The 25129-nt window shown below is 39.7% G+C and overlaps 1 protein-coding gene across 3 annotated transcripts; it reads right to left on the bottom strand.

The window, feature by feature from the left end:
- CASC4 (cancer susceptibility candidate 4) lies at positions 1-25123 on the bottom strand. 3 transcript variants are annotated; one of them, XM_009280390.2, is made up of 10 exons: positions 24688-25123; positions 17928-17982; positions 16809-16911; positions 15658-15748; positions 14603-14747; positions 13638-13718; positions 13187-13285; positions 11593-11766; positions 5581-5748; positions 1-1727 (listed from the first exon to the last, which is right to left on the bottom strand). In XM_009280390.2, exons 1-10 carry the CDS (start codon positions 25012-25014, stop codon positions 1654-1656), a joined length of 1317 nt encoding a protein of 438 aa, XP_009278665.1. In that variant the 5' UTR covers positions 25015-25123; the 3' UTR covers positions 1-1653. The 3 variants fall into 3 exon arrangements, with proteins under 3 accessions (XP_009278665.1, XP_009278666.1, XP_009278667.1); XM_009280391.2 differs by lacking the exon at positions 5581-5748; XM_009280392.2 differs by lacking the exons at positions 1-1727; positions 5581-5748 and adding an exon at positions 8134-8192.
- Positions 25124-25129: the final 6 nt, after the last annotated feature.

The following is a 25129-nucleotide window of genomic DNA, read 5'->3' as shown; positions in this document are numbered from 1 at the left end:
ACTTTAAACAACTTAATTTATTAGAACCCATAAATGTTGCTTTCATTAGAAGAATCAAGTTAACACCTAATTCAGGGTGAAATTACATTTTAAGACAAACAAAAAATTGTAGTACTTAAATACAGTATTTACTGAAGACTGCTATTCTTAGAGTCCTGGTACAAGTTTATACTTACTGTGTGGTATTAGTACGGTATCTAATTCTGAGCAGGTTCAGCATTTTATTTTCAACTGAAAGTACATCACACCATGCAAAGGGCTATTCCCCCCCATCTGCCTCCCAGAAGTATGGAATGAAGAGCTCAAGCCTTAAACAAAAAAACCCTTGAGATGCATCACCAGAAAGGGAAATTTTTATTTCTTGTATATTTAAGACTGGTAGAAGACCCCTGTGGCCAAAAAAAATAATTGTATGACCGTTGAAATTTATTTAAAAGGTTCACTGAACTGGCATCGAGCAAACCTTAACTGTTACTTCAAATTGGAACCTGAGTACAGAGATAAAGTACAATCACCCATGTCATAGGCCCTATAATTTCTTTTCACAGTAGCCCTTTTGGAGAAGCAGGTTGGGTTAATAACCTTAATTTTCACTACTGTAGATCAACAGAATCATTTCCATAAAATTAAGAAAGTGCTTAAACACAGAATACAAAAAGTATCTAACTTACAAACCTTCCGATATAGAAAATCAAAACGTGGAACGTGGCAGATGTTGAGAGATCTGTATCAAAGTATTAAATTGTAAATTAACTGGAGTGACTGCAACACAGGATGGATGCTCTTGAGACAGTAAAACAGTGTATACAATGTATTTACCGAGGGTAAGGGTTGTTCCTTCCGTTAAGGTTCCTACAAAGCTGATGTAGACTTGTCTGTTTCTCACTAACACACTTGCTCTCTTTAACACATACACAAATATTTCCTACAAGCTGTGCGGAATTATTTATATTACCTTTTAAAATAACCTGTTAGTTACACACTTTTTCAGGATGTATCAAATTAAGATTCTAATATCACCGATTTCCAGCTCTAGCTACGAGATTTGGTCATTGTATACGAGAATTAAAACAGTACTTGCTTCCGAAGACTGTCATAGCCTTTCCTCAGTTACATTAAGGAAGGAGCAATTTTTTAAACATTCAGTTTTCATTCTCAACTGATAGCTCACCTGCAAAATACAAAAACACAGCACTCGTGAAAAGCAGGAGTATTTTTGCTCATACAGGTATTACTGTAGAAAAGGAGTCCTTTGGCTGTACATTGTTTCCACAGTGTATTTGTTACATGAGATACAAACTGTACAAGTTTTCCAGTTTACAAAGTTTTCTAAATTGCAGAAACAATTCAGCCCGGTATTTATAATATCGGTTTTAAATGTAAAGATTATTACAGATAAGGTACAGTCTAAGTAATTGGCTCAATGTAACAACAAAAATGTAGTTTTAATACAATTTGCAATAGTACAACTATGTACATATGTACAGAACTGTTTCCTTCTGTTACTTCGCTGACTTTGAGTATACTCATCACTTAAATTATCAGCTTCCTTTAAAGTAAGAAACACTGAAGTAAAAATGGTTCAGTTTTGCAGCACTTCAAGTTCCTCAGTGGAGATCTCTTCTCATCTACATTTCCTGCTTAATTCCAGCCTTAAAGAACACCATCACTGAAGCGTGGCTTGCCATAATCAACAAGGTCATTTTGTAGATCTCTTTCTTCATCATCTGCAATTAAAATATTCAGATCAAATCTGATGTGATGCTACTGAAAAAATATTTAAACATACTTTCCCAGAACATGCTGCTAACGCATACATCCACACTGAATTGGCCTCGTCTGGTTATGGGAATGAAGTCATCAGGGAAAATACGGAGAACACATGTGGGCCTGCAATTACAAGTCCAGCTGTCAGCACTCGGGGAGTTGTCCCTCATGAAGAACCAGGACTTCACACTGTTTAATATCTTTGTTTTTATTGCAACCGTTTCAGAGATTTATTGACTTAAGAGATTGTAGAACTAGTTAAACTTACTACTGTAATTTGAGAATCTTCCTTTAAAGGTTTCAAACTCTCCCACTAAAACCCAACTACAAAGTCAACTACTTCAGAAAGTTACATTGCCATTTTTTAACCCATTCTAGAGTTAATAACATTTAAGATTTTACAAAGGTTGGATACCTCATGGGACAAGCACAGACAAGTCAGTATAACCCCCTCTAGACTAAGGTAATACTTTTTCCACCTACTTCTCTGCTTTGAAAAATGATCCCTTCCACACAAATGTGGCACAGCACATTTTTCAGTGATGGGATTTTTACTAATGCTGGAGTTGACTTTGCTGTCAATGTTTTTACATACTGCTATCTCATATCAGACTTGAGGGTAAAATTTGAAGAGAGACTTAAAAACGTAAAAGGCAGCTCTCAACCTTTTCAAACCTCTTATCGATGGAATCCCTGTTCTCTCTCTCGGCACTGCTGAAGAATCAACAATGCATTTTTCACCACTACTCTTCACAACTGAAACAAACCCACCTAGCCAGGCTCCTACGTGATAAACACTCAGCCCATCAGTCAAGACGTCTACTCTTGACTTGCAGAACAGCTGCATACTCAGCCAGGAAACACACAGCAGGAGCTGGGAGCAGGGCAGGGGCAATGCATTGTAGGCGGCCCCGCAACCGATGCAAAGTGGCTGCTTCAGGCACGCCACATCTTTCCCAGCTGCATTTGGTTCATCTTTAACAGTGGATTTACAGGTTTGTCCTTGACTGGAAGCATGAAGATGTTTCATCTTGTCTTTCAGATCCAGAATGACTGTCTCTCTCCACCACTCTGCTCTGTCCTACTTCTGGACTTCTTGGGTTTTGGTTTTTGAGCCTCATGAAAAATCATAAAATTAAAAAAAAAACCCTTGCGCATCCTCAGTATATCCATTTAATATCCAGCCACCACAAAAACATATTTACTATAGTAGAAGCCAACAACTTTTAAATATCACCTTGCATTTCAAACAGGTGGACTGGAAGAAGGAATGCCAGATTGGATACTGACATTCACATGAGCGTATCTCCCAAATTTCTGTATTTTCCTCTGATAATTTCAATCTAAGGCCCACACATTTCTAGTGGCAACAGAAAAACATGTTTAATTAAATTGCTTTGTTTGCACATGCCACATGATTTGTTCTAGCCTGATGCAAAACCATGTGATGTTTTTCTAATAGTTTTTAGACAGAAATTCAGGGTTTTTTCCTCCCTAAACAATTATAACCACCCTCCCTCCAAACCCCCACAATTCTACCCTCTCCTACCCTGCAAACAAATTACTGTAAAGACTAAAGCAGACACTTTTTCTAAAATGCTACTTTTGGAAGTACCAACTTGCCATGCTGTATGACTTGTATCTCAAATCAACAAGTTATTAGGAAGCAACATAACAAAGGGCTTGAAAAATTAAGTCTGAGGTAGTAACATACGCCGCTCAGGCTATTCTTCATGAAAAGGCTTCCAGAAGTCACTCTTTAATCTTTACTACCAGATATTAAATCCATTATGTCTATACAGATATACAGAGGGGTTGATCAGAAAAAAGATTTTCACCAAGTCCAAATTTAAAGCCACCACAGTAGTGAACTGACAGGTACCACATCTAAATGGGAAACAGTTTTATGAGGCCACTGTCAGTTAGAGCTCTTATTTTTTCAAATATCCCTTGCATCGCAAGCTACATAAGCACAATCTCTATGTTTTTTAACAATTTTCCACCACTTATTACTGTATCATACCCACCCTTTTGTAAGTGGCATACAGGAATGCTGTTCATGTTCCTGGTAACAGTTTACAGCATATGTGGTATTAACTCTTGCTACCTAAAGCCATTAGTTTCCCTGTAAAGGCCACCATAGCAATGCATTCGTGCTGGTAAGCAAATCAGCACGGAGCTCTGAGGTACAGCAAGAGCTGCGTACGGCAGGAACACGGCGCTGCGCCCCAGCACTGCTTTGGGCAGCCAACCTCCTCCCACGCTCCTGGTCGGCAGCGCAATGGCTGTGGGTAAAGACGAGCCCAAAGGCTGGGTTAGGCGAATGGGAGAAGTTAGCACAGATTCAGTAACGATTACGTGGCCTTAGTTAAAACTTCAAGAATCATATTCTGAAGTCCAGTAAAGGAACTATTGTGGTGAGGAGCCAGGCATCACCCACTGCTTACTAAGGGGAACTGAACTAAAAACCATGAAAAACCCAGCCCACACAACTGCTTCCATTTGCAGAGCAGAGCTTAGACATACAAACATGCACGACATACCATGCTTTCCTTTTCGTTACAAGATCATCGTCATTAGAAGCAAGCCTCCTACTTCCACAGCATCAACAGAAGGAGCTGTATATACTTTTGTACCTTCATTTAGAAGCTAGCTTGTACAAGCAAATTACAACCCAATAATAACCCGTCCAGAGGAACAGATGTTAGCAATCCAGAGTGACTAAAATCCGCTGCTAGTTTTGAGGAAAAGTGTAACAAAACAGGCCACATCTTCTGGAGCAGCAGCAGAGTTTTCATTTTTATCAGTAAGTTAATTAATTGCCCAGGGTTCTGATCCATACTTTTCTTTTGCTTGTTCATGAGTTTCAAACTACCAGTCCAGCCAAAAAATGCTTACACTGCATAGTTAGATGCATGCCCACAGCAATCAGTTGCTTTTTATCAGCTTTTCCCATTAATTATGCTTGGATACCAATTAAATAAGTCTGAAAAACTACCAGCTAAAAAACTTGCATTATGAGGATCAAAATCAGGGTGCCTGTAGAACTTCAATCGTTTTGGGGGTCCGTCCCCCCCCCCCCTTTATTTTGCACTTTCCTTAATTGGAAATACTATATATGGTTACGTAAACATTTTCACCCTACAGACATGCAAGCCTTTCACAAAGTATTACCAAACAACTAGATGGAGAATGGTAGACAACGTGGCAGGTACATGGCAGACAAGCAATGAAGGGGCGATGCACTGAAACACATGCAGAACAGGAGGTGGTGAACATGCATACACAGGTATTAGGCTAGCACCAGATTAATGAGTTTGGAAGTTTGGTTAGCAAGGAAAACCAGAAGCCTGTTGAATCTGTGTACAATGCACGAAAATTACACTTAGAATTGCTAACTGAGACCTCATTGCATACCACCTCAAGGCAGGTATGACAAAAGCAGTAGTCAAAAAAACCCTACGCTTCTGTATTTGAAAACTGCTTTAGTAATGTCAAAGACTAATCCCAAGTAGCTAGATACCAGATTTGGGGTTTTAGACAAAACCACTTCTGAAATTTGAAGTGTCTGTGTTTTCCTAGCAGAAACCGTATACACAACTGAAATAAGGTATCGACATCCTCTCACCGAAAACTGCTGTAACACTGCTTTCAAACGGAGAGCAAGACCAAATTTTAAAGATTGCCTAAAGCTTATTTATTCTATATTAGAAATTTTTGATCAGCTAAAAATAGTGAGGCTTTACACAAATTCAACAAGTAAACTCAGCGTGGATTTTATTACAATGGGATGGAGATAAGGCCCAAGCTCACCTTGGACGTCTTCTTCTCCACCATCACCATCCTCTTCCTCATTGTAAGCCAGCTCAGCCTGTTTGTCTGCCTCATACTCACCCACGTTACCATCATCCCCATTATAATCTGCCAGTTTAGAACCCTGCTGCGGATCAACAGGGGATTCATTCTCATCAAAGAATCGGCCTGTGAAGTAGGCAAAGGATTAAGTCAGAAGCAGAGAGGAAAGAAATAGGAAGATTCTAAACGAAAGCAGACCGCGGGTTAAGATAGTCGGGTTTTTGTAGTAGTTTCAGCTGGAGGAGAAAGGGGGTAGAAGGGAGAGGGCCTGGGCAGGGGGAGAACAAGGCTTATGGAACACCTCCGTGCAAAGAGGATGTACTTGGTCATTCAGCATTTGGATCTTGTGAAATCTGATATAAGCTTCACTCTGGAGAAAAGAGCTAGAGTAAGCATCCAGACAAAAAGCTCCATCTTTGATTACCTACAAACATTAATAAAAGTTTTCTTAAAATGCCGCAGAGCATGCAGTGGAAGGTTTTGTATCTAGACTTTTTTCTGAGGAGGACTGGCATTCTTCTACACAGAATGGAGCACTACATTGCTGACTTCGTATACGGTAATGCCTGCAGAGTGTGTACCATACTGTCAAGGGTAAAAATCTAGCAAAGATCTCCCTTGTATCTCTGATTTTTTTAACTACCTAATTAATTTGGCTTTACACCCTGGTTTCCTATTAAGCTTTAATGGTTTTCAAAATATTCTGAATCCAGTATTTTTGTCTCCCAGCAAAGAATTAAGAATAGTTCCAGATACTGAAACAATGCAGAAGAAAACACAAGAATTAGCTGGAACTATGACATGACTAGACAGTCAACCAAGCACACAATGAAAGATTAATGGTGTGATGTCAAGTTCAGAGCTGGTGTTTAATGGGACACAAGGAGATCTGTTCCAAGTCCAATGCAGTTCAGTCTGCTTGCCCACTGCTTAAAGAATGCAACACTGAGTCTGCAGAGGATACAAGTCTGGAGGGATTATCTATAAATGACAAAAAATAGGATTAAAGTGCGATACAGTCTTTACAGACTGGAAATGGACTGAGAAGAAGTCTGCCAAGGCAGATGTTAAGTGATTTGCAGTAGAAGCAATTAAACAGAGAAGTAAAACTGAAGAATATGATTTCAACATTAGGATTAAAAAGGGGGTTGGGGTTACAATGGACAGATGTAAAAATGAAATTATTTCTTAAAACAATGAAAACTATCATATGTGGCAGCATATAAAAATCAGGACAGAAACAATAACATAGTGCTTATCTGGATGGGGAAGAAAACCAGAAGACTCACATCTAGCGCAGCTCAGATGTACAGAAATGGAAGTTTCAGTTATTTTCATAAAATAAACAAGAAGAAACTATGATCTGTTTAGAAATCAGAAGTTTAATACATTATTCATTCTCCATTCATGTCTAATTGAGTAATCCTTGCTATTATTGTTTGTATTTTTGGACACTGCATTATATATAAAAAGCAGACAGAACTATACAAGTCGCACATGTTAAATATAAAACAAGCTATGCAAAGACAACTGAATGCACTTAACTTACAGAAAAAACGAGCCTGTAGATATGCCAGAAATACTGTGACAAACAAGTACTGAATAAATTTAAGCTGACAGAAGGAAAGGTTAAAATATTAGAAAGAGATCCTAGGAAACACAGCAAGCCCATACAGGCCTGTGAGCTGGAGCTCACATGAGCAGCCCAGCATACAGGACAGCCCTGGCGAGCTCAGATTCCAGCACAGCTTCAGGATGCAGCTACTCTTTCACTACAGGTGCTTCATTCTGCTTTAAGCATTTGGTATTTTAACTCAAGCTGCTTCAAATCAAGGGAGGAACGGCTGAGACCCTGAGCACACACAAACCTCACCAGCAGTCGTTTTGGGCTAGGTGGTCTTGCAAGCAACTCCAGTGCCTGTGCGTGCAGAGTCAGGTGTACAAAAGATTTAGGCAGTAGATGACTTCTCGCGCAACACGGGGACAACATCAATACTCTAACACAAGGCATATACAATGGTCTTGGGATACCAAGACTTTAGGCAAACACCAGAACAGGAGTCACTGGTAGCTAGAGCCAGCAATGCACCAATTGCTTTCTGAAACAGACAGACAAGATCTGGAATCTTGATGGCCTTGTGGATCTCTCAAATCACTCCAAACATGAGTCAGTGTCCGTAACGCAAGCATTACGTGGACCGACTATTTGAGGCACAGTGGAATGTGTTGTCATGGAGCACAAGAGGTTAGTGACAGCACGGGATGCCCCATAAGGATGTCACTGATGCTAAAATCTGCAGGTAACATTTGCTGAAATGAATGCTGAATAGACATACGGGTTATTACTCAAAGCTGAATCCTTACAAACACACTACTCAGAGCAGCTGCCCACATGCTCATCACTAAGGACCTACTTACAGGACAACTTTAAACAGCAGCATGGACTGGAGGTTTGCTGCACCCAGGTGTTTTTCCAGGGTGCCAGGTAAGAGCACTGTGACATTGCTGCAGTCACTTTCAGGTTCTGCTTCTTTTGAAACCGAACGGCCACAAGGTGCGCATCTCTGTACCTAGTATCAAAGTTACTTTTTAAATCTACACTATCAAAATAAAAAAGGAAAAGATCTTTTGGGAAGAAGTTCTCCGATTCTGAAACTGGACGGATATGACAGACACCCTGACCAATGATGGTTACTTGTCTCATCCCAGGGGCTGATGCACAGCAAGTTTTGCAGCGCTCTAACCAAAACCCCAGCCAGGGAATTGTTGACAGTGAAAGCTGTGTGCCAGAGCTGCACTCCTCTATACCAGAGGGATGAATTTATCGCCAATGCACCTTTCAGAACACCCACTGCTGATCAATCAGGAAATAAATCTGCAAACCTGGATTAGCTATTTCCACGCATGACAGAGGAATTCCCACCCCCATTGCATCATTACAATGTAAGTTATTCCAAATATGAAGGAGCAAAGAGAAAAGGAAAAGACTAATCAGTGATGATTACTGACTCTTAGGTACCCATTCACAGCCTACAACGGAGACATCTCATTCACTGCTCCTGCCTACAAAGCTAGCCCCCCACATCATTTAATCCATTACCAGGGAAGACAGCCAATCCATTTAAAAACCCCAAGAACTGAAATACGAAGCTCTGTCATTTCAGCTGTAGTCACTCAGTCAGACAAGCGCAGGATCTTCAACAAGCTCCTTTGATAAACTAGATAGTCTTAGTGTATCTCAGGATGCACAGAGTGGAAGAAAAGCTTGCACAGGTTGCATGCCAATTTTGAGTACACCTATCCCCACTCCATCAGGAAGATCCATGAGTGATTAAAATAACTGAAGCCTTCCCTAAAGATCTGTTTCTAAAAAAACCCAGTAAATTGATGTCCATTCCTTACCTCTTCAACCCTGGTCTTTTTAGAGCTTTTTTCCTCCCTCATACTAAACCCTATTTTTTTTTTTTTCTCTCCCCTGAATTCCTTCCAGCTTCCCATCGTCTTTCCTTGATAGTTAAAGGCAGAGGATGGCCTCACAAGCACTAGGTAAGACAGAGTTAGTTACTCCATCTTATTATTTGACATTCCTGTTAACACATCCCAGAAGAAAAACCTCACTTCAGACATCTGTTAGTGACTAATATCCACTGTTGACCACATTGTTTTTGACTGATCTGCTCACTTGCTATTTGTCGCTTACTCTGTACATGTAATTCTCTATTCTTAATTGCAGACTACTTTTACGTTTACAAACTTATGTTGCTGAAGCCACATCTCATACATTGTTTATCATCCAGCACTCAAAATACCAAACAGTGCCAAGCAAAGGATGCATCTTCGTAAACCTCACAGAAGCTTTTCAAATAGATCTGTTAGTGATACCCTTTGTCTGGAATATTCTTTTCTTAAAGAGAAGCTTTTAAAATGAATCTGTTAGTGATACCTATGCCTGGAATATTCTTTTCTTAAAGTTGTGCACCCACCAAACAGCAATTTATTCCTGACCAGATCTCCATTAATTTGCCTACGACAAAGTCACACTCCTGTTTTTACTGCTTTTGTTCCTTTGAATACATACTTTTCAGACCGTATCACTTTGACGCAATCTGTTCTTGAAAAATCCACGTTAACCACTTGTCATATTATATTCAAACCGATTGAGAATTTGTTCGGTTACCTTTCCAGGTATCAAAGCTAGGCTGCTGTCTCTCTAGAACTCCTCAAATCCTCTTTCCATTCACTTTTTAAAGACTTCTTGTGTTATGATGGTACATCTCTCAAAGTTGTTAATGGTTCAGAAACCATTTCGGATAGCTTCTTAAACCTCTCGGCTAAGGTTTGGCACTATCTACAGGCTTTAGCCTCTGACCCTTTGGGGGGCTACAGGGGGGTGCGGGGACAAGGAGAGAAGACACTGAACTCCCACATCCCTGTACATCCCTTTATGCCAATGCACACCCTACATCTATCTGCTAGCAAACCTGACTATATGCTCACAGGCCCCGTTTTAATTTAACCTTTGCTTCAGAACAGTAACTAAAACATTTTGCAAGAATAAATGGAGTATTAAACTTATTTCTCTGTTATTCAAGGAATATTTAAGAGATTGCTAGAAGTTAACATTGTTTCCTGCAATTTCTCCAAGCTACAGAAGTGCCAGTCAAGTTCTAGACCGTGAAAAGAAATTGCAACAACTTAACTCTAACAAAGGGAACTTCCCAAACTAAACCTTTTATGACAAAAATGAATTAATAGTTTCACGTTCCCAAGAGTGACCCTACCTTTCAGAATTCTTTTCATTGATCACTGCAACCAATTCATGATTTTATTTCAACAAAATTGCTAGTTCTGTACCACTGTTTATCCGATCCACAGAATTAACACAGGTTTCTGGCAGGAGGCTATAGAATCCTTTTTTCCTCCCAATTTTCTGACTCTGAAAATGGCTGTTCTGGTGTAATAACTTGTCAACTCGGAGTATAGACAGATTTTAATCATAGAAACCAAGGCCTAAGTGAAAGCTACTTAGCTGTGAGTACAAAGAAAATTAAAGTTGAATTTATAATAGCTATATAATAAAGAAAAATCTTATTTGGGTAAAACACAAGAGGAGACGTTTCAGCACTATGTTTTTTTCTTCCAGATGCCCATTCCCCACCTAAATGCTAAACAACTGGAATTAGTTCTTTAAAAATAACTAGGTTAAGGTATACCTAGTCAGTATACTCTATACTATACTTAGGAGTATAGTATCTCCACTGATACCATAAGAAACACGTTTCAATATAATGTTCCTATAGGAAGATGCTAAATCAAATGCTGTAGGCATAATACTCTCCCAATGTTACGGTATCAGCTGCAACGTAGAGATGCATCTCAAAAACAACCGTTCACAGACAGCTGTATGTGTATTTGCAAGTTCTTACCTGCTGTCTGCCCACTAAGCCTCAGCAGTATTACCACCGTCATACACCATAAACAAATACATAATCTGCTCCTGTCTGAAGGCTTCCTTCTGGAGCAGACATGGAAGAGAAGGGTTCTGGAAAACTTCCTCTCACAGAAGAACAAACTTCTGGCCAATATACATATACCCCCACAAAGAACCCCTATGTAAGGGCTGAATTCTTACAATATTGCCCAAAACATCGTATTTAAGTAATACAGTATGAATATAAATAACTCAGTATCATGCATGTGTCAAAAGTCTTCACTTACTCTATTTAAATGTGTAGTAATTTCCAAAAACATTTTAAATTCCCATAAGCAAATAATTTTTTTTAATGACTGAATATATATGAAAGATGACACATTATCTTTTACATAGTAACATATTACATTTATTTTCAGGCTTAGTCTCCAGAGGGGCACCCACTGTAATGGTTCCTATTTTCCAGACAGGCACTATTACAGATAGAAAATGAAGTGATTTTCTTAATATATTGAAGTATATGATATTGGCCAACTTACTTTGCTTCATCTTCTGCAAGTCACTAACTCTGCTCTTTGGAATTTTTATATGGTCTGTTTCAATTTTGTGTTCTTTCTGATTTTCCATATTTTCTTCAAAATTTAAGTGCTGGAGAGAATTTGGAGGTATCTGCTTCACAGTATCAGCATTTCCATCATTGTCACTGTGCAAACCTACAGAATGAGGAAGGTGTGTTTGGTTTTTACATGGTTCCAGAAGGCGGCTATGGTGTTATCACAAAAGTTAATCAATCACATTTTAATACGTAATCAATCCTAAATCGTTACCTTCTCAGCTGATTTTCTATATGTACTTAAATGCTTGATGAAGCCTAGAACAATAATACGTTTATGTATTTTTTTTATTCTCCTGCTGATTCTGCTTTTCAAATCTACTAAGCATCGTTTATTGTTTCAAGAGCTATGATCTGAGGAGAAGGTTGCAGTAAGTCACAGAAGTTATGCTAAAAATAAGCAGAATCACAGGACTACATAACCAAGGAATACAGAAAACCCTGGTCCCCTTGAAATTCACATCAATCCTCTGTTGATAAACTCTAAATTCAACAAAGCGAGCTTTTCACTTGCTTTCTTTTATGTTTGCTCATTAATAGAAGTCAAAATGAAGGACTACCTCAGAACAGCAAAAAGAAACGAACTATTTAAAAGAGCTGACATTTGAGAATAATAAACTTTAAATATGTATACAGACTTTGAGCTCACTAATTTTGGTATTCTAATCTGCTTACACATACACTGCAAAAGGAAAGAAATTAAGAAATACTTCTGTTGCCTTTTTTTCAAAAGAAGCAATAATGGGCATAACAGAAAACTTCAAGCTGTTTGGTCACGTCACAAATATATAACGAGTACATTATATTTAATGTTTTTAGCAGGACAGTATTTGAATATGCCACTTGCAGTGCAGATATAACCTAACGTTCTCTTTGACATTAAAGCAAAGTGACTTGATCCACAAGCATTAAATTTAAGTATATTTTCTATGGATTTGTGTCCTTTCTAACTGCAATTCTTCTAAACCCTTTCACTGCAGTAATTTTAGTTCTCTCACATCCTAAACCTTCCCCCCGACATCACCCTCAAGCGAGCTGTTCACAGAAAGAGGAGGACACTGAGCAAGTGATAGTACCATTGTTTATTCTGAGTATAACTGGCTACCAATAGATCAACTCCTGATGATATATTGCAGCCCTATCTAATTAGTAACCCTAAGAAGGAATACTAACTTCAATTACTCTCCTCTGTCCAGTGGAGAAATCTTGAAGCACTTACCTTTGAAACTTCTAACTCTCAAATTTGGCTGAAGTTGGTTAAAAGGCTCAGAAATTACTGGGTGTGTGTGGGACGAAAAGAGACCATACAATCAGCAACCCCAGTGCCTCAGAAGGCCAGACTAAGAACACACTCAATCCTGTATCCTACAGAAATTGATCATTGATGTGGTTACAAAAAGGAAAACAAACATGAAAAAGGGGCTGGCCACGTACATCTAACATTCATGATACGGTAGCAGATACTAAATGGTAAGTTTCCTACAAAATGTTGACTTGTCACCTGCTAATAATAATTTTACCTGGTGCCAGATTCGCAACATGAGGCTGTTCAGTTGGAAGATTTATAACAGGTTGATGACCTTCACTTTTAGGAGCTGAAATAAGTGGCTTCCTTAAAGCTAAAATAAAATACATGGACAAAAGCATTAACATGAAACAAACACACTATATATGGGGTCTTCCTCTAACAATCCTGTAAACTTTTTTTGTTGTTGTTTTCTTGTTTTTAAACAATAGATGAAAACATAAAATACAAGATTTCAGGGGGGGAATATTATCAGAAGCCTTCAGTTTTGAGAATTCAAACCTCTAAAGCACAGTAAAAAATATCAGATTTTACACCCCACTTGAATTGTATTACCATAGACAGATTTTAAAATTTTGCATTCACTATGAAACAGATGGTATTCAAACAGAATATATACGCCACCAAGAACCCAAATGTGAAAGTATTAGATTATTTCTCCTAACCAGTGGGAGTATCTTCAGCTTTAGCAGGGTCATTATCTTCTATTTCAGGCATGCCTGCATCTCCTCCTGGTTTGATTTTCTCTGTAAAACAAGAATAGGATAGCGTGCCTTATTAACCTTTAAGTTTGAACAGTGAATTTCCCTGTTGTGTAAGGCTCTAAGACCAGAAGAAAAGTCCTTTATCCACAGAACATGTCCCATATTGACGATGCAACTACAACACTCCTTACATTGTACCGTCGAAGTCACTGAAGACTGCTTTGGAGCAGCGCTCCCAAAATCAGTGCAATCTTCAGAAAAGGATGGGAAACAGATGCACTGCTCTTGGTAGCCGAGTAAGAAAAGCCTGCTGCAAGAAGCTGGCCAGAACAGACATTGAACTGATACAAAAAGGTGCTGATTCAGCAGCACAAGAAGTTGAAACAAAAGGAACCCATCTGCCTTTTGGAGAGGCCTACAGGGAGGAAACAACAGCAATAGTTACTCACCGAGAGCCTCCTGTACAGCTTCTGATAACCAAAGGTCCCCACTGTTCCTGCTGACTTACCCAGCTAGAGACTTCTCACAGCGGTTTCAATGCTCCTTGTCTCCAGCCTCCCTCTCTGTGAAGATTCCAGCTCTCCAACAACATGCCCCTTCCCTAGCTCACCCCAAGACACATCTCACAGGGAGTGGAGAGGCAATCCCCAGTTCACAACTGGTCACATGAGGAAGGATATGCCAAATGAACCAACAAAGTGAACACAAAACTGTGCAAGAAACTACTTTCATAAAAGGATCCAGAGAAAGGACATGCCAATCTCTGGATACCTATAAACTTAGTACAATCACATGCAGCTAATCAAGTTAGCTGAGCCAAATAATTCACTGTTCTACTTCAGAGAAATGCACGATTCTGTATGATAGCAAAGGATACAACACAATTGGCCCATTATCTATCAGAAATTACAAAAAAAAGGAAATACCTTTGCCATTTACAACATGATCTGAAGGCTGCTCATTCTTTACTGTGTTTTTATCTTCTGCCTCTGGAACAGTCTTAGATATTGCCTGGTCATCATTATTGGGACTTACTTCAGTGTCTTTACTGGACTGAATTTTTTGTGTGGCCTGATAGAACAAATTCATAAGGAACCAGTATTAAGCACATCTCTGAAAACTACAGAACAAACCCTCTCAAATTCAAGATTACTTTGGGTAAGCAAAATCACATTTATGAAGTAGATGATCACCAAAGCAAACAACAGCAGAAGTCCTCTATATACAAACCTGAATCCTGAGGACAGGAGATGAGAGTATGGACACACAACTGAACAGAAAATGTAAAATACAGCTGGCTGTATGACATTTATATTGGCATATGTAGCTCTTAAGTATAACGCAAACAGGTTAAGGCCTTAAACCTCAGGCCAGAGACTTTGAAACAATTCTAGATTTTAAGAAAGATCTGACTGAAATCTTCTTCAAGTCTGCCTTATTATTCGAAATGTTTGTAAACAGATATCAAGTAAGGAAATGAAATTTTAAGAAAAGCAGGTTATTTCATCTGTTTGTAGGAAAGATGCCCATATTCTACTGGCAGCTTGCACCACATAATTACACCCTTGATACCATTCAATTACCATTGTTATTTGCATCACATTAGCACCTCAAGGCCTCAATAGAGATCAGGTTCCCCTCTGCAATAACCTATATAATGTTGTAAGAACACAGATCCTACCCTGGAGAGCTATAAAGTAATATCCGTTTTACAGAGAAGAAACTGAAATCCTTAGCAATAATGTCATGTAGGAAGGTTGTAGCAGAGCAAAGAATTAAGCCTGATCTTCAAGGCTCAGTTCACTGACTGAGCAAACAGGCAGATATTCTTACACTAATACCCATTTAGGGCTGCTCAGGACGATATTTAACAAAAAGTTAGGGGAGAAATGTCCAAGGCCTCCATATATCTGAAATGCTGAGTCAAACAAACAGCAGACTTCAGGCTCTTCTAATTCAAAGAAACTTAGCTGTGCATTACCTTTTGTTCCCGCACAACTTGGTCCATTAATTTCTTTATGTTTTCTTCATGTTGCAGCCTCATTTCCTTGATCTGCTGCCCACACTGCAGACTTGATTAGAAACACATTATTAGTTATATTTCACTTATTGTACCTGCTCTCCCATAAATAAAATAGGGGGAAAAATATGAAGTGGCACAAAAAGCCAAACCTGAGATATAACTAGAATAGTCTGTCCAAAAAGCCTTGTCCTGGAATGTGTATGGAGTGGAAATGGACTGAATACAGAAAGAAAGCAGAACTGGAAAAAATAGGGACAGAGCAGAAAAACAGTAAAATAAACAGAATGGCCTTGAACATATTTCCTCCAAAACCTGGAAAGCAACCAAAAAGTCAAGCTTCACAGTTAATCTGTCATCAGCATATATTAATTCCACTAGGAAAGCAATATATCTCCCATGGCTGTCAACACAGAAGATGCACAACTACCGCTATCGGTTACTGCTACCAACTCAAATAACAAGATCTGAATGACACACCTAAGTGTCCAACTTCTCTAACAAGCCACAGAGAGATCCAATTCCTGTCTCCCACAAACCCGCAAATACTCGACATAGCACATAGAGTAAAGAATATTTTTTGTGTGTGAAAGTTTCAAACATTTTCTCAAGTGTTATAATCTCCCTCATTTCTCAAAGCTTCAGAAGTAGTTGTTTACCCTGCTTCTCCATCATAAACTTAAAAGGCTGAGGTCAACTTAAAATTTCAATCTACACAATGCTTTCAACTTCAGTTGAAAAAAATAAAATTACACTTTTAGAAAGACAGTAATTAACAATCCTGGTGGCTTACAGAACTGTGTCAATTAAACTCTTCCAAGTATTTGTCAGCTAAGATCTCCACAGTATAAAATGACTTAAAATCGTCCAATGCTGAACAATTCCAGTAAGTCAGATTTTTCTTAGATCATATCTCACTTTGAGGGGAGGAGTAGAACACCACAAAAAAATAGAACTTTAAAATCAAACAACTAGCTAAGTCAAAGCTACATCACCAAGTGAGTACACTCAAGTTTGAAGATTAGCAGAAATAGGATTAATTTGCACTTTTTAATAAATACAGACTTCCATTACACACACAAACCTAGTTACTAACATTCTTGAAGACATACCTATCATACTCCAATCTCCTTGTAAGGTAAGTATTGTTCTTCTTGTACTCATGAAGCTGATCTTCCTGGCGAATGAATTCCTGACGTAATTCTGCTAGTTGCTCTAGACCAAAAAGCAAACATCAACATGGATACAGAAATATAAGAAAATGCCCCATGGTGGATACAACTTTCAATATTGCTATATAAGTTAAAAATGTGCTCAAGTTTTGTGTTATTTCTTCTAGATATACTTTAAAGATTTTTAAACTAACTTGAAAAAGATGCCAATTTACTCATGTATGCCAGATGTCACTATGAATTATAGAACAATTCTTCTGATACTATGCCAAAACCCCTAAATTTTTCTTCATCTTTTCATACAGAAGACTTACACAATGCTATTTCACCTATCTGTTGGAAATCTCCTTAATTTCCTGAAAGATTCTGTTATTCTGAGTAACACAAAAGTACTACTAGGTTACTTTAGGCACGATGGTCAAATATTCTTTTTCTGCAATAAGTGTACAAAAGAAGGTACCTTCACACTAACCATAAAACCAATACATATTTCCTGTCTTCACAATTGTTCTAGAAGCTCTTCTCCCTGCTCCTCAAGCTACAAATAATTGTTAAGCTTCCTACTATTTTAAGGTGCAACTACATAGATACAGGCAGAAATGCCAAGTGTGTTGTCTGCAGGCACGTACAAATCTTGGCATTAGCTGTTCCAGGTCACTCTGAAACCCATACAGTAAGATTACAGGCATTGTAATCATGTCTGTATATAACAGCCTTAAAAGATGTTTTCTGGACCTTTTCTAACCCAGCATAAGTATCATAACGTTGCTTATCCAAACTATACTAAACTGTGTATTTGGTCACGAAAATGATTCTAATGTCTTGGAAGTAAGCAGTGCCAGAATACATGTTCTTTCTGCAGACAGCAGAGCAAAGTCTACGAGAGCCAACCCTACACTTATCCAGACTAGGTAATAAACAAATATAATGAAACTTCACATTATGCGATGTTCCAGCATCACTTGATCTTTCATTTCAAATGTATTCAGCAGTACCTAGGCAGTTAAAAAATACACAACTTCAGTCTGCCAAATCACCGTTTGGCCATAAATTCCTTACCTTTTAAACGATTTATGTCTGCCATTTGGTATGATATGTTGTTCTGCAGCTTAATCTGAAAGGAAGAAATGGTTATATAAATATAGACAATCAGCAGGTTAGAGAGGGTTTAGACTGCGAAGACTCAGGTGCATTTGTTTTCATTGTAAAGACAATGTGTGCAAAGGATTATCAGAATGATGTATACAAAGTTCTTGTAAATATAAGTAATGTATATTTAGTTATCTATAAGTGATATCATCAACCTAAACACTGTATTTAGGCTCTGCTAACAAGGACTTAAATTTATTTCCAGAACATATTTCTATCAAAAAAGTAGGTTGTCAGGACTAAAATAAACACACTGCATTCTCATACTGCAGAAAGAGATGGTGAATTTCCAATGTCAAAGCATAAGTGTATAAAAATAAACACACAGCATCATTAGCAAAAACAATTTTTACCTAATGTATATTTAAAGTAAATTTTTTATGTGATGCTACCTAATGTTCATAACACATTTTATTTTTAAGAGAGAATCTGACACCATTAGACTTCCACAACAGCTTTTAATTTGGTATTTTTTAGTAAGGAAAAAATAGCATAGAATCATAGAATCATTTAGGTTGGAAAAGACCTTTAAGATCATCAAGTCCAACCGCTAAAGTCATTAAGTAAAGATGCTTTGTCTTGTTCTTACATAAAGACATATGTAAAGACAAAAAACAGCAGAAATGAACAGAAAGATGCACGCGTAGAACATACTGAGAAAGGGTGAAAAAAAATCCACGACCGTCATCAGCCAACACTGATGCTGTAATTATTTTTCTTGTAGCTTCACGATCGGTATAAACAGTAACTCTAGAAAGGGTGCTGAAACAGGGTTGTCATTCTTGGGTTACAAGGTCAGCATTACCTCTTGGAATACCAAAATGAAGCACAAGCACACCTACTCTGGTGCGGGATGGGGGACACACACACACAGAGGCTATTTCAACTCCCACACAGATTCTGAAGCTCAATGTCTCACTCAGTTACCTACATTTCCTGTCAAAACAAACAAAAAAGACATATGCCCTTAATTTAAGACTTCCTCCACCCACCTCTACCTTCCCTTTTATCAAATTATTCATTTCTTTAAAAATGTTTCGCGTAATGTTTTTGTTTTTAAAAGAGGCACTCAAACTCTAGACCGTCTGATTCAATTCGTCCCATATGGGTTGAGGCAGGCATTTATAACTTTAGGAACCACGGCCATACAAGAACTGCTGAAATCGTGATTTTCTGCAGAACAGAGCGTACACGGAGGCACGCATCCAACAGCTCCAGTCACATAAATAGAGGCTCCTTATGAAATAGAGTGCTCCATCGAGGGTTTTGTTTATGCCAGACTGCAGTATCCTGGCTAATCCCTAGCAGCAATGCACACACGGGCAGTGCTGGCAGCAAACCCTGCCCCATGGCAGAGAACAAAAGCCAAGAGGGTTTCTGGAGTGTGGAGAGGCACCACTGCGATGGGGCGACCTATGGAGGGGAACGCCCAGCCACTTCACAAGGCTTTTCCCAAAAAAAGAAAGAATGGCAGATGATGCAATCTTTTGGTAACCTGAGAAACCTGACCATATTGCTCTGAAATATGATACAAAATAAAAACACCCAATAGGGACACTTAAGGAGCCTTCTCGGCACCTTAGAGCCATGCATTTGAGAACCAGTTACATATGTGCTCTGCCCACCAAGACATTTAAGGCACTCTAGTTACAGGATGCACAAAGAACAACTCAACTAAATGAAAGCCTGTGTTGGACTTCCTGTGCTTTATTTCAAAAGTGCAAGTAGCCCCTGTGGTGAGGACTTCACACAGAAGCACAATACAAGAGCAACTGCCAAGCCTTTCTATTCCAACAGGCGCCCATCTTGCCAGCTCTCCATCGAACGGACACCGGGACAGGGGAACAGATACAAAAAGAGTGATTTGTTGAGCATTAATGAAAAAGTATCTTTCCCTATTTTGCAAAGCCACTGGCAATAGCGACCAAATTTTTTCCTGTCTTCCACTCTAATGCAGTTCTTTCCCAGAACCCAATAAATCTACAAACAAAGGAGATCCTGGGAAGCAGCAGGTTCTGTTTTCAAACCTTCCTCTATCAGAATTCATAATACAGAAAGCCTTCTTACTGGCTTGCTTCTGTTCATCCTATAAAATGTTTGACTTGTAATGGGCTGGGGGAGGGCTGCCTGTCTGTTAGCAGGAGTTTGATTTGAAGACAACATCAGTTTTATCACAGAGTCTTTCATTTTGGCGATTGAGTTTCAGAGAAAAGTGACAGAATTTATATCCAAAACAGCTCAACTGACAGCAAATGTCCCTCATCTGAAGGATAGAAAGGGAAGCAGCTTTTTTATGATTCATGGGATCTGTTCCACCTACACACACAAAAAAACACACTCCACAAACCATGGCGCAAGTCCAGTTCCTTCTGAGCTGTGTCTCCTTGAGTCTAGACCTATTTGTACTGTTCATATTTCTCAGTGGCTTCTCAGATCCTTTCCACAGCAGTTGGGATGTATAAAAGAAATTCTCTGTAGCCCAATGAGCTCTGCACAAGAAAAAAACATCAACAATTCTGTGCATGCTGGAGCTACGTACATGCAAGGCAACCTTCCAGTGCTGTCTGAATTGTTAACAGTCTTGTCATATAATGAAAGGCACTTCAAGGAAAAAAGTTATAGACATGCTGGAGCTTATCGCTATGCATGGCAGGACAGCACACAGGTGGTATTGCTTCCCGATGAAGTAAGTGGTAAACATCCACCCATATTTCCCTGTGAGTCATTTCTTTATCTAGCCAGAACACCCTCCGAACTGCCTGTCGAAGCAGCAGGAGCAGGGGTCCGTACTCCTCTGTGCAGCTTCAGGAGCCTGGGCATTCCCAACACATTGCTAGGGCACATGCTGGAACAGCACAGGAAAGCTGTTTAAAAGTCTGTTTGCACAAGGGTCTGTATGCCACAATTCCATGATCTTTCTACTATTGTCAACTGCCTTTTTCAGAATAGACAGTGCTATCATCAAGCAATTAGTACAGCATCAGAGATGACATTGTGATCATCAGGAACACGCAGCAAGATTGGAAGATGCACTCAACATCACTGCTGTAAAGCTACAGCGTTGTAAACTGAGGAGCTATCAAGGAGTTTTGGCAACAAAGAACATAACCAGCTGCTGCCAAGGATGTTTTACTAAACAGTTTCATCCTATGAAGCACCATTTCTAGGCACCAGCTAAGGGGCAAGGCTGTATTACACACCTGGCATTGCCAGCAATAGCTTTGGAATGAGAAAGGCACGCTCCTGAGAGCTGCAATAGCAAATACAGAGCTATGAACCCCTACACACTGGATGGTTGCCATTTGGAAACTTTCCACCGCAAATTCCTGCCATTCAATCATTTTTTTGAGCTTATTGCAAAGGGATGTATAAAGCTATGAAAAAAACTATCCTCACTGTATGCTGCAACAAAGCATGAAATACTCAGGAAACTAATGCTAACTCTGCATGCATCACCTCCCCAAACACTGGGGCAACCACTATCCCTGTTTGACTCCCAAGAGGAGCTCCCAAAGAGGATAACTCCTCTGGTTTGTTCCAAGGTCCAGCAGACCATCACGAGCTCATCAAGATGAGCACAGGGTGATAGGAAAGAAGAATTCCCAAGAACTTGGGCTTTTTCTTTTTTTTTTTTCTTTTTTTTTTTTTTTAAACACAAGACACTAGGTCACGCTACTACATTTGCTCATAAGAGCAAACAATATTCTGGTGCAGTGTGACTGGCTTGTTACGCATACAGGGAGAGGGAGGAGAGAGACATGGGTTTGGGTTGACTACAGATATCACTGAGCTAGGAGGAAGCTGCCTGCAGAAATTCAAGTTGCCTCAACACTAGGAATAATGCACACTGGATTTACATGACCACAAGGCAAAGAATCTCTTATGAAGACAAAGGAGCATAAAGCAGAATTGACACTACCATAACCACCAGAGTAGCATCTTTCAAATGAGTTTTCTATGAAATAAGCCTAGATCTGTTGTGATCACTTGATACCCTGAGAATTCCCAGTGTTCGTGTTTTATTATAGCTCCTGCATTTCACAAATGGACTGAGATCACTGGTAAAAAACAGTTTGTTCAAAGAACATCCCTGCCAAATTCTATTTTGAGAGAAAAAAATTATCAGTCAAGCCTTTTTTGGTTAAACACTTTATGCTTACTACTATTTTTTTTTTGTAACAGATCTTTATTGTCTAAAACAGAGCTTTATTCTCTACTCTCTAAAGTAAAGTCACTTAAAGGGGTTTTTTTTAGAAAAAAATTAGGATTGTTGCCACCAAGAACATGACAGTAACTCACATGGGAGGAAGAGAAAAAGGGACAGTGACTGGTTATTGATAAAACTTACTGCTATTCTTGCCTATTAAGGCACACCGAACATTTTGAGCACAAGAAGAGAGGATATTCAAAAGCTACTAGCTCACATGAGTGTGAATAGCAGCTTCTGGAACAAAAAACTAAGATACAGGGCATATACTGCAGTATGCATGCAATTAACAATGAAATTAATTTGTGAGGTTTACTAGTCACATTTCTCTTGCTCCCCTCCTGCTCTGCCCTGTGAGACACCAGACTCAGAGAGCATTCAAAGACCAGCCAGATTTATGGAGAACAAAGTGGTCAGCAGGCACGTGCAGCTCGACAGCACCTCAGTTTATATCATGTGCATCAAAGTGGGCTCTGGCTTCCAGTAACGCTTGCTAGACACCCTGACTTAGCACATGCATTTTGTCTCCTGGTGTCCTACAGTAAAACATTACAGATTTCCAAAAAATACAAATTTCTTGTATTAAAAGCAAGCCTTGCCATGCAGCCAAATAATTGATAGCTTACTTGAGTACCACCAGTGGAGTTTTACACCTGTCAGTCAGTTACAATAATGCATGAAACAAGTTCATTGCCCTGTGAACACAGGCTAAATAACAGGAACACAAAATCAAATTCAACTACATAAAGAACAGCCATACTACAAATACTCGCCTATATTACTTCCCTTGAATACCCTTAGCCACTTCTCCAACAGTCTGCGGCTTGGAAGCAGTTTCAATGCATTTATCAACCTTCAGCAGACTTTCTCCATTAATTTGTCCCATCCAGCCACGAACTCATGTTATTTTACTATCCTCAACCGCCTGAGAAAGGCAGTTCCAGTGTGGTGCCGTGACTGACCACCTCCTGTGTTTTCAAGCTACCACCACCTTTGGATGCTTGCTTTTATTGAAGAGGGCAATGAACAACTAAACCTATTTGCCCCCTATTTGCATGTTAAAGTTAAATTTAAAAAAAACAACAACAAAAAAACCCAAAACAAAAACCCCATCAGTTTAGAAAACTACTAGTTTTCTGTCTTTTACAAGGGGAAGCATTGTTAAAACCTGCTTTAATTTGAGTTCAGCCTCTCTTAGACTTAACTATTTTAATATCTGTATAGAATACTTATTTATAAATTAAACTAGATTTTACAGTATCACAATATTTTTAATCACAATGGTGTTAGTTGCATTTATTTCCAATGGAGAGCACTGGTATCCACCATTACATATCTAATGAGGCTTTTTATTCCAATCTCAGAAAAAATTAAAAAATTTTAAAAAACACGTTTGCTGAAAACACAAATGGCTTCATTTTAATGGTTCAGTAGGAAAGGAAACATAACTTTAATACAAACTTAATCAGGCTGAAGGAGTCTAATTCTGTAATGACACATGTAAGTGGCCAGATTTTTCTGTGACAATTAAATGCATTTTCTTATACTGCTCATCAAATGTGTGGTATGAAAGGGCCAGAAAAACAAACTCAGTCAGAAATAAGCCCGAGTGTGATAGTTCCATAAATCCTACTGTGATAAACAGTGTCCAATTAGCAGAATTATGAACTGCATGCAAATAGAGTACATGCTACCATACACGACTGACTAAAAGAACTTGTCTGCTTAACTCCTCTGTAAAAGAGTTGCCTGTGATGATTATGAAAGTGGAACAGTGAAAGTTGATGCATTCACTCATTTTCCCTTCCACAACAAAAGAAATCCCCAGGCCACCTCCACATAAAAGGGCAAGCTGAATTTTGTATTAGCTTGTCTCTTCGCAGCTAATGAAAATGACACGTTATGTCAGCAGCACGAATTTTTTTTCCAAGTGTATGCTGGCTGCATAAGAACCAGGCCCTGACGTGCCAGGCATTTTGAGAGAGGCAAGCTCAGGGTGCTACACCTGAAAATTATACTTGTTTCATTTTCCCTGAGGCCAAACAAACTGTCGTTTTAAGGCTATGTATAGCTTTTTGACTGATCAAAAAAGATCAAATAATCTCAGCAGAGGAGGAAAGCTAAAAAAAAAAAAAATTAAAAACAGCTGTCTGGAAAACAGTGAGCTCTCAGTGTTTTCATTGTCAGCGCAGACACTGCCTTTGCTGGACATTTTCAGCTCTTTTCAGGGACGCGTTCAGAAACCCGAGCATGCTGCAAACGTCCCAACAGCAACCAAAGCCAACGCACCAGCTCTAGAAACCAGTGCCTTCGAGGACTTATTTTATCCTTAGGCTGCAGACGCTGCAGGGACACCGGCCATCACCAGGCGAGAACAAACGGTGTCCCCCAGGCAGAGCCACCCCGCGGGGCGCCGGCGGACCCTCCCGCCGACCCCGGGCCTGGCTGCACCCTCCGCTTTACCTTGCTGTCCTCGCACTTCTTCACCTGGCCGTCCTTGGCCTGCAGCTGGCTGCTGAGGTGGCTGTAGTCGGCCTCCTTCTGCTCCAGCTGCTTCTTGTGGGAGTCGACCTTGCCCATCAGGTCCGAGTTCCTCTTCTCCAGGCGCCCCCGGGCCACCTCGGTGCGCTTGGCCTGGCTCTGCAGCTCCGCCACCTCCTCCTGCAGCAGGGCCTGGCGGGACGAGGCGTTCCAGCAGTTGAAGGCGAGGATGGCGATCACCACCAGCAGCGCCACGAAGACAAGGGAAGGCAGACGGCCGCCCCTCCGGTTGGCCCCGAAGCCCACCATGGGGGAGGCCGCCGGGCGGGGGCTTCACCCGCTCACCGCCTCCGCCCGCACCTGAGAGGGGAAAAACAGGGCCGGGGGGGCAGAAAGGCTGCTCAGGGAGCCGGACGGCGGGCGG

This window comes from Aptenodytes forsteri, unplaced genomic scaffold (genome assembly GCF_000699145.1).
Source record: "Aptenodytes forsteri isolate BGI_AS27 unplaced genomic scaffold, ASM69914v1 Scaffold83, whole genome shotgun sequence".
NCBI lineage: Eukaryota > Metazoa > Chordata > Aves > Sphenisciformes > Spheniscidae > Aptenodytes > Aptenodytes forsteri.
The sequence above is the reverse complement of the archived record's forward strand: the minus strand, read 5'-3'. Positions and strand labels throughout refer to the sequence as shown.

Excerpts from the sequence above, each read along its gene's own strand:
- CASC4 (XM_009280390.2), bottom strand. The coding sequence starts at position 25,014 with ATGGTGGGCTTCGGGGCCAACCGGAGGGGCGGCCGTCTGCCTTCCCTT. Across the intron at positions 17,983-24,687 it reads AGAAGTGCGAGGACAGCAAG|ATTAAGCTGCAGAACAACAT; the intron begins GTAAAGCGGAGG and ends TCTTCCTTTCAG. Across the intron at positions 14,748-15,657 it reads AAGTTGTGCGGGAACAAAAG|GCCACACAAAAAATTCAGTC; the intron begins GTAATGCACAGC and ends TTGTTCTATCAG.